General features: G+C 36.0%; 1 protein-coding gene across 22 annotated transcripts in view; it reads left to right on the forward strand.

The window, feature by feature from the left end:
* CREM (cAMP responsive element modulator) overlaps positions 1–14509 on the forward strand; it is a gene marked incomplete at both ends in the record, with an annotated part of 62147 nt that overhangs the window by 33634 nt on the left and 14004 nt on the right. For 10 of the 22 annotated variants that reach the window (XM_084254251.1, XM_084254256.1, XM_084254257.1 and 7 more), the window contains one exon: positions 6867–7055. The exons of 8 other annotated variants lie outside the window; for them this stretch is intronic. In XM_084254251.1, the coding sequence (XP_084110377.1) occupies positions 6867–7055 (189 nt within the window). Of the gene's footprint in view, positions 1–6866; positions 7056–13705; positions 13746–14509 lie in introns of those variants that run through there. 4 more of the 22 variants (XM_084254250.1, XM_084254253.1, XM_084254252.1 and 1 more) reach the window with 2 other exon arrangements.

Raw genomic sequence — 14509 nt, forward strand, 5'->3', positions numbered from 1 at the left:
GTTGGAAATTACAGCTGAAATAATGCTAAGGCATCTCAAAATTTGGAGGGTTGATTTAAGTTGCTCTTATCTTAGACATTTCCCTGGCATTTCCCTAATGTTACTTAGAAATTGATAGAAGCAGTGATCTTTTTTTACAAGATGATATGGAAGGAATATTGTTAATTTGCCTAGATTAATTAGGTGAAAATTTGAAATCATGAAAACATACTTGGTTGAGAGAAAGTGGAAAGTAGAGATGATGTAGGGAAGAAACTCTGGTCTCTTCATTGACCAACTGGATCAGAGCAAGAAGCTTTATCTCAGGTTTGTAGTCTTTGAAGTGGGAATAGTACTAAAGTGCCAAACTCGTAGTTGGCATAAGGACAAAAGGAGTAACAGGTTAAAGTAGGGGAAAGAGATGTGCCACTTTTGGTACAAAATATACAGAAAAGTAAAGTAGCTGTGGCAATGTCTCATTCTTGGTCATTAAACTTTCTCTCCAGCAGTGTTGTAGCCTTTATTTCTTGTGCTCTCAGTATACACCCACAGCGGGACTCAGCATTAAGAATCACCTTGGGTGTGGGAGTGAGATGGAGTGGAGTCAGGGGGTCTGATTGAGAATTAGAAATTGAATCTGTAGAAGTCATAAGTTTATCTCTTTGCCAGTCTTTGACAGTCTTTGACTGTCAGTTATTTATATTTCTTAATTTTGACTCATGCAATATGAACTGGCATTATTTTAATAAATTGTGCTTGTTTTATGTGTTTTGCTCAGGTGTAAAATAGCTATTTATTGGTTCGTAAAAAGCAATACTGTCTTTGTTAAAAATATATTTCTTAGACATTTAGTGACACTTGTTTATATTGCTAGGTGTTTTATTTGAAAAGTAAATTCTAACATTTAAACCTTTTAGCAGACCTTTAATTGGAAGGTAAATGTACATATAAAAATTCATTTTTACTAGTCATATTTCACATGAGGAACAACTTAACAGATATTAATGCTTTGGTTTCCTACATACGTAGAAATAGAAACGGGTCTATGTCCTTTGGTTTTTGAACCAGAAGAGTTTATTTTACTAGAATTTCTGAAGATTTTTGTATGTATTTGTATGTATTTATTTTTGAGATCCTTTCATAATCTTCTCCCCCAACCCTCCCCTTTTATCAATGAATGGCCTTCTTCCCAAATTTGCTTTGTTTCTTTTTTCCAAAGGTTATTATTTTAAATTATTTTTATTTTGGTGTAATGAGTTAGTTGGATTTAAATAAAGGGCTTTGTAGCTCAAAGTTGAAGAAATAATAAGTGTATTCAGGTTTTTCCATATCCAAGTAATTGCCTTTTTAACAATTGAAGGCTAGATATCTGACAGAAGTTGACATTGTTATTTTAACTTTTTTTTTTTTCCAATCACAAAAACTAAGAACTGATATAGAATAGGCTACTCCCTGGGAGTGAAAAAAAATATTTATTTATTTTTCCTTAATTTATACAAGAGCTGGGGTATAGGCCAGAGGCGCGGGAGGGTGAGAGGATTCACCGGAGACTGAGTGGGGAACAGAACAGGCAGACAGACCGAAAGCACTGCTGAGGGGAGCGCGGGCACAGCAGGAGAGGTCTGCCATGCCACGTGGGAATCTCCCTGGCTGGCCGGAAATCAAACCCGCGCTGCAGAGGCTGTGGACAGCTTCACAGCACTGTGCCCAACCCACCGGGGAGGCCCAAAAATAATTTAAAATAGGCAGGAATTTATTATTGCAACACTGAGAAAGTGAGCTACATTGCAAAATCTTTATTGGAAGTTAAGATCTTAGTGATAGGTTTGTTGTATGCCAGTTGACATTTATTCATGTTGAAGAAAATCTGTTCTGGCTCAGGAGAATATTTCTTAAAGGTAGGGGTTCAGATAATATTAGAATTAGCAAGGAATGTTACTTGCTATATTCAAGTTTTGCATTAAATTGAAGTGAATTCATAAATTTATAGTGAAAGCAACTAAAGAAATTTAAATGTTTGATGTTTCTTAATTCATTCAACTTTCTCCACAAAGTATTTTTTTAACTTCCACTCTAGTGTACCAAATCTCTTCCCTTGCCAATTAAGGTCTGTCATGAAAGACTTCAAATTATTTCTTTTCTAAATGTCCCTTGTCTCTCTGCTTGCTTCTACTTTATTTCACTAGGAGCGTTGTTAAGATGAGTCTATTAACTCATCTTTACTGGAATTCTTATACACCAAAGGTAAGTGTCAATCCCAATCATTTTGAAAAAAGGTCTATGTGAACTTTGTGAACTGCTTGAAGAATTCAGAATTCTCAGGAGACTCATGAATACACACCTATTCCATTTCTTCATTAGAGGAATTTGCACACCATAAGCTTACACATTCTAAAGTAAATGCTGTTGCATTTATTCTTAACAACAACTTTGCTTAGATTCTCCTAAAGCAACTTTCAGAGCAAACATGGAAGCTGCCTATTTAATGTAAATCTTGCCTTTTTAACCTTGGTGTTGATGTTGTTAACAGTACCAGGTTATTTCCATCTTTCTTCTTGGGCATACACTTCTGGGCTTTTAAGCACAGGTACTCACAGATTCTCCTTCATGCTCACCTTTTATATTTATTTATTGATTGATTGATTTATGAACACAACAGCTGGAGTATAGGTCAGAGGTGTAGAGGATGAGAGGATTCACCAGAGACAGAGTGGGGAGCAGAACAGACAGATCTACTGAAATACACTGCTGAGGGGAGCAGTGGGCAAGACAGGAGAGGTCTGCTACGCCATGTAGGTTGCTCTCTGGCTGGCCGGGGGATCGAACTCATGCTGCAGAGGCTGAGGATAGCTTCATAGGTTGCGTCTTAACCCCTTGCACCACTAGGGAGGCCCCCTCACCTTTTATGTTTAAATCTGAGAATTCATTCGAAATAAAGTCTGCTGTTCTTTTTAAAGTTAACATAAAGGCATTTTATTTATGGCTTATTTATTGCTATTTGGAATAAAGATGGCTTTAAATTATAGTTTATTAAACACTTGTTTATGTGTATTAATTGGCTCATATATACAAGTTTAGGATTAAAAAATGTAGGCATCAAGTGAAAAGTGATCATATGAAATCTTAATTTTAAAAAATTCTACTCATAAACTCTTATCAGTTATCCACCCTTATTGTTACCCTTATTTATTTCTTGTTCCTTATTTTTGATTATATAGGGCTTAAAAATATTTTTTTTTTTTTTAAAGATTTATTTATTTATTTTATACAAGAACCGGGGTACAGGCCATTTGTGCGGGAGGGTGAGAGGATTTACCAGAGATAGAGCAGGGAACAGAACAGACAGACTGACGAAATATACTAATGAGGGGAGCAGCAAGCGAGGCAGGAGAGGTCTGCCACACCATGTGGGATCCTCGCGGCCAGCCAGGATCGAACCTGTGCTGCAAAGACTGTGGACAGCTTCACAGCGCTGGCATTCAACTGCCTGTGCCACCAGGGGAGGCCCCTTTAAAAATATTTTTTATTAAAGCTTTTTTTTTTTTACAAAAAACTTTCTTACAAAAATTCTTTAATTTCCATTCCACAAGTAATATTTCCCTCACTTCAATAATTTTAATAGTTCTTGCAGAAAAGTACTCAGTAACTGAGTAGTGGAAATAGGAGATTTTTTAGACACAGTTCTGTGCACCAAAAATATGTTTTAGAATTTATTGCCTAGTCTAGCTGATAGGATTGATTCTGGTTACCATAATACATGGTAAATTGGGGATGAGGAAACCATGCTAAATACCATGATTATATAAAGGATCTATACATTTGTGTAATGACTAAAACTAACTTAGCAGGAAAGTACTTAGTAAATTAATGAGTTGTCTATTTAGACAAACTCTTTAATCATTTAAGTCGGTGTATCCTATGTTTAGTGAGTGTAGTGTGATTTACTTAATTATGGGATATAACTAAGTAAGACTGTAGGTAAAAAAATGTTAGGTACTGCCTAGAGGAGGAGGACAGGAGCCTAACTTCTACCCATCATTACTATGAATATATGCTATACTAGTAGGCTTGAATCAATTAAAATGCACATTGAAATAGAATTTAAGATTATCATTTTTAATTCAATTTTAATTATTTAATAAAATTGTAATGTTAAGGCATACTTAAATAAGGAAAATAAGGATGCAGATAGTCCAAAATAATAAGACACTTTTATTTCTGCTTGAGTCCCTATCAATATTTATAGTTTACAGCAGACTCCTCTTGTTAACAGCAAAAATGTATCTAGCCATAGGAAGAACTTTTATGCTTCATTTGCTTGTGTCAGTCCAAGGAAGCATTAATAAAACTTAGGTCTTCAAAGTAAAATTAATGGGAAATACAAGGTATTTTATTTTCATTAGTCACTAGTGGCCTTGATAAAGGTCAATCATTTTATTTTAAAATGATTAGCCAAACATGATATCTAGGATTTGTTTTGAAATACTCGGATCAAATTAAAAAAATTTGGGGTGAATGTGCTAGAAAATTTCCATCTTTTTTTTTTTAAATAACTGAAGTCATTCAGCTTCATAATATTTCTCCTTTCTATTTAATTTCTCTGTTTACTGTAACAGAGTTTCCACCACACATTTTTTGAACACACACACATACACACAAAGCCTATTTTAAATATCATGAAGCAGCCAAGGTGTAAAATGAGAGGTAACATTTTAAATGAAAAGTCCTCTGTCATTTGATAATGTCAAAATCAAACACCTTTGTAATAAAAAACAAACACTGAAGTATAAGGCTTATCAGTAGAAATGTTTCCCCTATAGTGCCAGCTTCATGTGTGTGAGTGTGTGTGTGTGTGTGTGTGAGAGAGAGAGATTTGATCAGAAAATGATGAGAGGAACAAATTCTTGATATATCAACTTTTCACAGTGTTACAGCAGAGAAGTTTTGTTGGAAAAATATTATTGGAGGAAAAGGGGAAATATGAAAAGTAAAGAACTTACTGTCTACCTTTTTCATAGTACTGAGCAACTACTCAGATTTTTTAACAGTTCAAAAGCTTGATAACTATTGACATTGAAAAAAGTTGAATAATCAGAATTTGAACCCATGCTTTATTTAACTCTTCTACATTCACAAGTGGCTTACATTGCTTATAAGTTAGTCTATCTTAAGTAAATGGTAACCACTCATCTTATTGAGTATCTGCTATATGTGAGGCATTGTGCTTATATATTGTAGCTATGAACTGCCTGTTTGTTCTTTCTAATACACTATTTCTATGACAGCAACTAATTGTCAGCTGAAAATACACATTCAAATATTTAGTTTCATATGATAACGTGAAATTTATTCATGTCCAACTATGAAGCTACAAGAAAGGAATATCTCTTCTTTTTCACTTTTCAGAAAGTTAGGCATATTTAGATCTCTCCCTAATCTTTTTATTGTCAGGCATGAATCATAAAAGCCTTGAAATCTTTACAGAGTCATGGTGAAATCTTGTTTTTAAAATGTGTGCAGAATATTATGCTCTAGATGAGCCAGATAGAGTGATATTACATCAGGGTTTCTCAATCTCGGCACTATTGACATTTTGCAGCTAATTCTCGAGTTTCTGTCAATCATAACTCTTATAGTAGCCTGTCAGTGAACCAAAACACAGATTGTATCTATGTTGAAATCTTTTTAAAAATATCCTATCTTTCTGTATTGGACAATTGTAGGTTAAAATAACTACTCTTTTATTCTTTTCGATAGTTCAGACAGGTTTATATGATAAGGTCATCACCTATGTGGTCCTTTGTTTAGATACTGTTAAAAACATTTGGAATGACTTGGAAATATTGAGAGTATACTTTAGACAAAACAGTAACATTCTTGCAAGGCTTACTTCTGATTTGTGTTATACTGAAGTGTGTTATTTTTATCTTCCTTGTAAAGTCTAGTTAGGAGACTAGCCCTTGGTTCTCCTTGAACTCTAGTGCTTAAATTAAAAATGCAGTCATAGTCTTTATGTTAAAGTATGCAGAACTCTCATATTTTAAACAGTACTTATTTGTCGTGTCAGTGAAATTTTAAAGTAAAATATTTGATCAATTATTCTTTTGAAACTTTCAGTTAATATGTTAACTTTTAAACATTACTGGCAAGTCTCAATATTTAGAGGACTTCTACCTCACTTTTGTTGCCATTAGCTGTAGTTATTCAATACTTGATAGAGATAAATATTGTAGCACAAATTCTTTCAATACAGTAACCTTTTAAGGTCCTTTCCTGGAATGAGGTTCAACTTTCCAACATAACACTTTGTACTTCAGGATTCTCCTGAAATGGTCAAGTAAGCCAAAACAGTGAAGGTTATAGTTTTGTAGATTTGAGGTTTAAAATTAAAATATAGGATATCTATTCACCTAAAAGCTTTTTTGATAATAAATTAGAAAAGTAGTTAAAGCAAGGTACAAATTCACTAGTGATGTTCAGTGGCTTTTCTCTGATGATTTCTTAAATGTTAAAGGAATGCTGTTTATAAAAATGTATGAAAGAATGGAGAAAATCAAGCTGAACCTTTTCCCTGTCTGTATCTCCTCCACTCCTCCTCTGAAATAATAATTTAGTTGGATGGATGCCACAATGTAGGAAAATTCCATGGGTCCTATGTATTTCAAGCAGTTCTGAATATATCATTTTCAAATGTTTATGAGCTTTTTCAGGATGTTATCCTATGAAAGAGGGCCTTATATTCCTTCTCAATTTCAACAAAGAGAAATAAGGGTAGCATGAGAATAAAAATCAATGGTAACCAGTAGATCCAGTTATATTCTTCCAATATGAAATTATTACAAATGAATCTTGAAATTCTCTAATATTTCTTTTCTTTTTCTGTTAAGTTGCTATAGCCCAAGGTGGAGCAATCCAGATTTCTAACCCAGGATCTGATGGTGTTCAGGGACTACAGGCATTAACAATGACAAATTCAGGAGCTCCTCCACCAGGTGCTACAATTGTACAGTATGCAGCACAATCAGCTGATGGCACACAGCAATTCTTTGTCCCAGGCAGCCAGGTTGTTGTTCAAGGTATATTTTATTAATCCTAATACATTTAGAATATCTATAGATTACTATATCACACAATTTAGTTTTTGAATATACAAGAGGTAGATTTTTATTGTCGGGGGAAGACACTTGTAGAAAAATATTTTGAATACATTAAACAATTTAAATAAATTGTATGATTTACTTTTTAGCAGGTTTTACTGGTTCTGAAGAAAGGTTAAATTCAGAGTAGCATGACAAAAAACAAAGTTGGAAATATGAATACTTTTTTTAATTATATATCCATCATTTGGGGGGCTATATTTTGTACCTAATAGATTCTAGTGTCAAATCTTGGAGATTTGTGAATTTGGGTTTTTCCCCAGCTGTTACACTCAACTCTAGCTTCTAGAAAATTTATTTCATCCAAATGTTTCATTTTATTTTTCCTTTAGACCATTTTATTTCATTTGAATTCTGAGGTACCTGTTTTACCTCTTATGGAAGCCGACAGTGATGAAATAGAACTGTTTGGGATATAGCCCTAGCCTTACAGGGGAACCTAAGATTTTCAGTTAAGCTTGAGTTATATTGTATTTTAATTTTATTCAGTTGTGCTCATTATAATAAGAAAAAAATAGAACTTCCAAAAATCCTGTGTTTTAATTTATGTCATTTGCTCTTCGTCCATTTGCTTAGGATTTATGATGTAGCACTAATTTTAAGAATAACATCCATTCTCTTAGTCTGAACGATTTTTAAGTATGGAAAAAAGAAAAAAGAAAATTATAATTGATCACTCAATGATAATTAACTTTACTCCTAGGTATTTTCGGGGTTAATGTGGACTGTATAAAAGTGTATGAAAAACTTAACTGGTGGCATTTATGGAGTAAAAAAATATTTAGAGTATTTACCCAGTACTTTAATGTTTACTTTTAAATGTAAAAATAAAGCCACCAATGCTGTTACCCCCATATATATGAACCCTACCTATCTAAATGAATAATCTTAAGGAATAATTTCTCCTACTTCTTTTTAAATATGAAAAATCTACTGTAAACTTGATATTTTAACAACACAGCAGAGTTTAGAAAATTATGTTTGACTTAGATAATACAAACATAAGTTTTGTGCTGTGAGGGTTTTAAGACTTGTTTTTCTCCTGTAAATCATAAAGGTACTTTCCTACTTTATGTTCTGTTAGCTTTATAGTTTTACCTTTCACATTTAGGTCCCTTATGTCACTGAGGTTCACTTCTGTATGTTGTATTAGGTAGGAATTGATATTTTTTCCCTCTACATGCGAAGCCAGTGTTCCACTATTAATGGTTTGTTTTTTCCCATTATTTTATGGGGCAACCTTAATTGTACAGTAGGTTCATCTGTTTCAGAACTCAATTTTGTACAAATGGTCTTTTTTTTCTATATGCCAGTACCATATTGATTTATTATCTTACAGAACAAGTTCTGTAAGTGTGTGTTGATTTAGCTATTTGTGAGTTATTATGTATGCATCTCCAAATGAAAGTTATTCCATAACTTTGAATTTCTAAGTAATAGTACCAGTAATGAGGTTGCATTTAATTTACAAGTTAATTTAGGGCAAACTGAAATCTTGACAATGTTGAATTGACCTGTTTAAAATCATAGGATATCTCATTTATTCAGGTCTTATTTAACAGTTTAAAATTTTGTGAGGTTTTTTATTTTATTGAGGTAACATTGGTTTACAATATTATGTGTAAAATTTTCTTCATGGACATCTTTAATGCTCTTTGTTTAGTTCCTAAATGCTTTGTGGTTTCTGTTGTTATTATGAATGACATCTTTCTATTATATTTTCTAGATGTTTCTAGTATAGAGAAATACTGACTTTTTTTGTCAGGGGAAAAGTTGATCAACCTTGTTGAATCTAACTTAATAATATGCAGATTCTTCATGAATATCTGTGTACTATACAGAAATGCTTATATCAAATACAAATAAGATGTTGTGTTTCTCCCCTTTCAGTCTTTAGTCCTCTTGTTTTCTTCTCCTTTCTTCTTTTTCTTTAAAATAATGGCATCCAGGCGTACTCATACTCTAACAAATCAATCAGATCCAACCATTTCTTGGTTCCCTGGAAACCTCTGATTTTATAGCCAGTCAGAAGTACAGGTATCAACTTGGACTTAAAATTGTCCTTTTTTTTTTTAACATAACAGGGTCTGTCGTCATTTTTGTCTAGGTCTCTGTCCACCTTCTACACTCTCATCCTATTGGAAGGTCACATGAATTTTTTTGTGAGTGCTCAATCTTTTTTTTTTTTAAGATTTATTTATTTATTTATTTATACAAGCACTGGGTACAGTCAGAAGCGCAGGAGGGTGAGAGAATTCACCAGAGCCAGAGCAGGGAGCAGAGCAGGCAGAAGGACCGAATTACACTGCTGAAGGGAGAGGTCTGTGCGCCATGTGGGACCCTCCTCTGGTGGCCAGGGAGCAAACTGGCGCTGCAGAGGCTGCAGGCAGCTTTGCAACCCAGCACTCAACCGCTGCGCCACCAGGGAGGCCCATGAGTTCTCAATCTTTATTTTTTTTTTATTATTATTTTTTTTAATTTTTATAGAGGCATTTTATTTATTTATTTATTTGCTTGTTTGTTTGTTTTTTGTTTATACATGCACTGGGTACAGTCAGAAGCGCGGGAGGGCGAGAGAATTCACCAGAGCCAGAGCAGGGAGCAGAGCAGGCAGAAGGACCGAAGTACACTGCTGAGGGGAGCAGCGGGCAGCAGGAGAGGTCTGCGCACCATGTGGGACCCTCCTCCGGTGGCCGGGGAGCAGCCGGGGCTCGAACCGGTGCTTCAGAGGCCGCGGGCAGCTTCGCAACCCAGCGCTCAACCTCTGCGCCACCTGGGAGGCCCTCAATCTTTATTTTGATTGAGTCCTAAAATGGTTCTGGAACCAGTTAATGATTCTGCAGCCAACTGAAATGTGTGCTGGCAGGGAAGGAGAATTTTTTTTTCTCACACCAGCAATCAGTTCTCTGGCACCAGCTGGGTGTCCTACAGTTCAACTTAATTCTGACACTATCTACTAGAAGATAGCATCTAGGTCCACAAATTAAGTGTTATTCCTACAAGATCGCCTCCCTCTTCAGATACCAATTGCAAGCCCAGGCTTTTTCCTGTGCTTCTGACCAACCCACTATAAAGGGAGGCTCCCACACCCTGTCCTTGGACCTTAGATGCCAGTTTGAAGTCTGAGTTGTTACCTGTACTTCTGACTGACTGGCTATAAAATCAGAAGTTCCCAGAGAACCAAGAAATGGTTGGATTCAATTAATTTGCTAGAGCAGCTTATGAAATTCAGATAAACATTTTACTTAACTAGAAACAACTCTGGAACAACTGGATGGCAGAGATACATTGTGCAAGTTTAGGGAAGAGGCACAGAGCTTCCATGTCCTCTCCAGGTTTGCCATTCTCCCAGCATCTCCTTGTGTTCACCAACTGTGCAGGATTGTGAACCCTGTCATTTGGGGTTTTTATGAAAGGCCTCATTAGATTGATTAAGTCATTGACCATTGGTGATTTACCTCCAACCCCTTGCCTCTCCCTAGGAGGTCTGGAGGTGGGACTGAAAATTCTATTCTTCTATTCCTGGTTAGTCCCCCTGGCAACCAGCCCTCATTTTTAGATTCTGTTCAAAAGTCGCCTCTTTAACATAAACACAGTTGTGGTGGAAAGGGACTTGTATAAATAACAAGATTTCATCTTTATAACTCTGAAGCAATTTCAGGAATTGAGGACAAGAGACCCACTATTATGAGAAATGGTCCTATTGCTCTTACTGCTCAGAAAATGCCGAGGGTTTTATGAGCCATAAGGCAGGAACCATAGACAAAGATCCCCTATATAGGTCTTACATGTCACAGTATTGTAATCCCTCAGTCTGCTTCCTTCGGTTCCCTGATAGTACGTTCTTGGTGTTTTTTCTTCTCCCACTCCTACTCTAGTTCAGACTCTTTTGTTGGTCTTATCTTCCTTTGCCTGATTCCTAAGTATTAGTACTGTTTCTCAGGATTGTATCCTGGGCCTTCCGCCTGATTTAAATTCTCTCTCTGGATAACCTCTTCCCCGCTCATGCCTTCAGTGACGTGCTCCATACTCCTGCTGGCTACTTCTATATCCCACACAGATTTCCCACTCTTTAAGTCCAAACCACATCCATTTTTCCTCATCTCAAATCTTTTTGTTTACCCTATTTCAGCAATGTACTAACTGTCCCTGCTTACTCTCCCTACACCTCTCCATCCATACCTCTGCATCCATTTTTCTTCCTAGCTAAATCACAGGTCTATTCAGTCCACTCCACCCCTGCAGTCATAATCCTTGTTCCAGCTGTGATCCCTTCTGACCTCGGACAAGGCTATGGGCACTAGTCTGCCATTTGGCAGCTCTAAGCTGGTGGTGTGGAGCAACTTCTTGATCTAATAATGTGGTAGCAACAGCTCTTGCTCAGCCCTGTTTTTTGGGAATTGTCCCTGAAAATTCAACCAGTCTCTACTCCTTTATCTCCCAGTGATTCTGGGAGCTAGTATTATATCTTTAAAACAAAAGTTTCTGCCTCCACCTTTTCCCTTTTTTGATTACACTCTCCATTCTGCAGCTTGGAGTAGTATTTCTAAAATTGAATTAATCGTGTCAGCTTCTTGCTCAAACTGTTAAATGACTGCCTATTATTTGTCTAATATCCTTAACATGGCCCAAAGATGCTTCCTTTGCCAGCCGTCTGCCACTCAGTTTATCCCTCTCTGAAATGTAGTCCTGTGCTGAATTTCTTCCATTTCCTGTTATATGCCATGTGCTTGTGTGCATGTACTTTCTCTCTCTCCTTCCCTCCCTCCTTCTTTCCCTCCCTCCCCCCCCCCCTTTTTCTTTTTCTCACCTTTACTTCCTCCAGGAAGCCGTCCCTGATCCTCCAAATTTGGTTTAGATAACCCCCTGTGAATTCCCACTGCACCATCTGGGGGCACATATCACCTGTATTGTGATTGTCTGTGTCCTCCCTCCATGATAACTTCTGTTTGGACAGGGATTCTTGGTGCCTAGCATAGTCCCTGACATATGATAAATCGTATGATAAATGCATAAACATTTACTGAATGAAAGTAATATATACTTCCTCTGTGAAAATGTTATTAGCTCTATGTGCGGATTAACTGCACTTAACTGGCCTAGAGAATATATTAAAATTTTACTAATAGCAATAGTCAGCCAAGCAACCAGCTTCCTCCTTCCTTTCTTTCCTCTAATATTTGTTGAGCACCTAAGTGTCAATTAAAGAAATGTCGAGACTAAAATTACTTTGAACTTTGTGAAATGTGAAATAAAATTGACTAAGTTTTCAAAAATATGACTGGGATGGAAAAGAATCTTTCATGGAGGCTCTGACTGGATTGATGTCTAGATTGACCCCAGACTTTCTTACTTAGCCAAGAGGTCTTTCAGTTCCTATGCTCTTATGAAATAGAAACATGGTTACTTCCTGATGTTTTACCTCTTAAGCATCAGAGTGTAAAGTCCTTGCTTTGACTAGAACATGCTTATTTGAATAAGGCAAGAATGTGGTAGACTGTCGTTTTATTGACATACAATCGATCAAGTTAAATTCTGGTCATGCAATGGAATGGGCTTTGTTCAACCCACTGAAAAAGACAAAAGGTCTCAGTGACATGTCACTTAGAAATGCAAATCATTTTTTCCCAGGCTATGGCTTATTATATTGTTGAATATATGCCACTTTTTTTTTTCAAATCTTGCAGTTGTTAAATTTCCTATGATGAGCTAGTTCTCCATGCATTGAACCTTTACTAAGTGATCAAAATAAAATTTGATGTATTTTTAAATTTATGATTGCAATTATGATTACCTTATTAATTTTTTTAAGTCACAAAACTCTTCAAGGAATTTTGATTTGGTGACATAATGTTCAGTTACATGAAATTGCTGTTTTTATGGACCAGAAAGTTAAATGTCAGCAAATTCCTATGGTTCAATTTAATATTTATGGATGAATGTTACATAGTATTTGCTGCATTTGACATAAAGAATTTTTTATTTACTCTCTTCAAGTGAAATTAGCAAATTCTGTGTCACCTTAAGAATAGCTAGATTTTACAGAGGTATAGCAAAGTTCAGCAAATAAAAGGTGTCATGTGAATTAAGGTGGTTGGATAATTCTTAAATGGTGAATTTAGAGGTGCCTATAAAATACACTTTTGTGTAAGTCAGTGTCTTCCTGCTGTATTGTCAGTTGTTTTATCTCCAAGTATTTTTTTCCTCTTAGGAGCTATGAAAAATATATGTGGTTTATGCTCTCTTTGTTTACATAAGAACCTTGGACACACAATAATAGTCCATAAGAAAAACCATGCAACTTTTAATGTGAATGAGACATTTTTTGCCAGAATCCATCTCAACAGATTTTTATATAAAGATGAGAAAAGCATTAGGATTGTTTATTACAGGAAGGTTTTTTTATAGGGCTTTGGTTTCAGTGAGCTCGGTCTGTGACAAAGCAAATTGATGGCAGTGATAGGCTAGTGATGTCATTGTGATGTCAGTACTCCTACTTATCCTGCACAAGCTTGCTAGTTTGGAACACTTTATATTGACCTGTGATAGAGGAAACAAGACAGTACTGTATGCAGAAACCCATCATGGCTGTAACTGGAGATGAAACAGGTAAGAATTTTAAAGAGGGGTTTAAATTTTTTTTTTTAATATAAAAAAATATTTAGGGACCTCTGAGTGTTTTCAAAAAGTATTTTCTAGTGGCTGAGGAGTAGGAAGTTTCTTTATACACACACACACACACACACTCAGCACATTGTAATAGTAGCGTAAAGGCATCATATATGTGTGATTGTTTCTCTGCTCAGTGTTACTGTTTACTTGGCCAAAACAGTAATCGGCCCTTCCCCCACCCCCAACCCCCTCATTTGGCTCTACTTCGTCTGCAACCTGTTGCAAACCTAATGCAGTTACAAGTTAAAAGATATTCTGTTCGAATGGTAAAGATTTAAACTTCCAGTTTCGTTGCTGTGTACAAATGTAGCCCCAAACAGAATAGGAAAAGTCAGCATGTTAGGGATGTTTGTGTAACTACTTGTTTCTTTCCTCCTGTATTTAAAATGGTCTGTTCCTCTGCTGAGTTCAAACGGCTGACGTCATTGCATTTCCTGGAATCGTGTTTCGGCAGGGAAGTGGAAAAGTTAAACTCCAAGCGAGCTGCACATTGACGTCAGCCCCTAGTCATGCTGTGATTTAGTCAGTTCCTTTCTGCTTTGTCAAGTACTGCTGACAGATTTAGCGTCGTTCATTAACTAGCTCGCCACCACCTCTTCCTCCAAGATCGCTCATAGACTGCATAGCTTTTCTTGTAAGGTTTGCTTTAGCCTTTCTGGTGCGGTAAGTATCCCCTTAACCAGGGGGAACCTCGATGAAGC

This window comes from Talpa europaea (genome assembly GCF_964194135.1).
Source record: "Talpa europaea genome assembly, chromosome: 14".
NCBI lineage: Eukaryota > Metazoa > Chordata > Mammalia > Eulipotyphla > Talpidae > Talpa > Talpa europaea.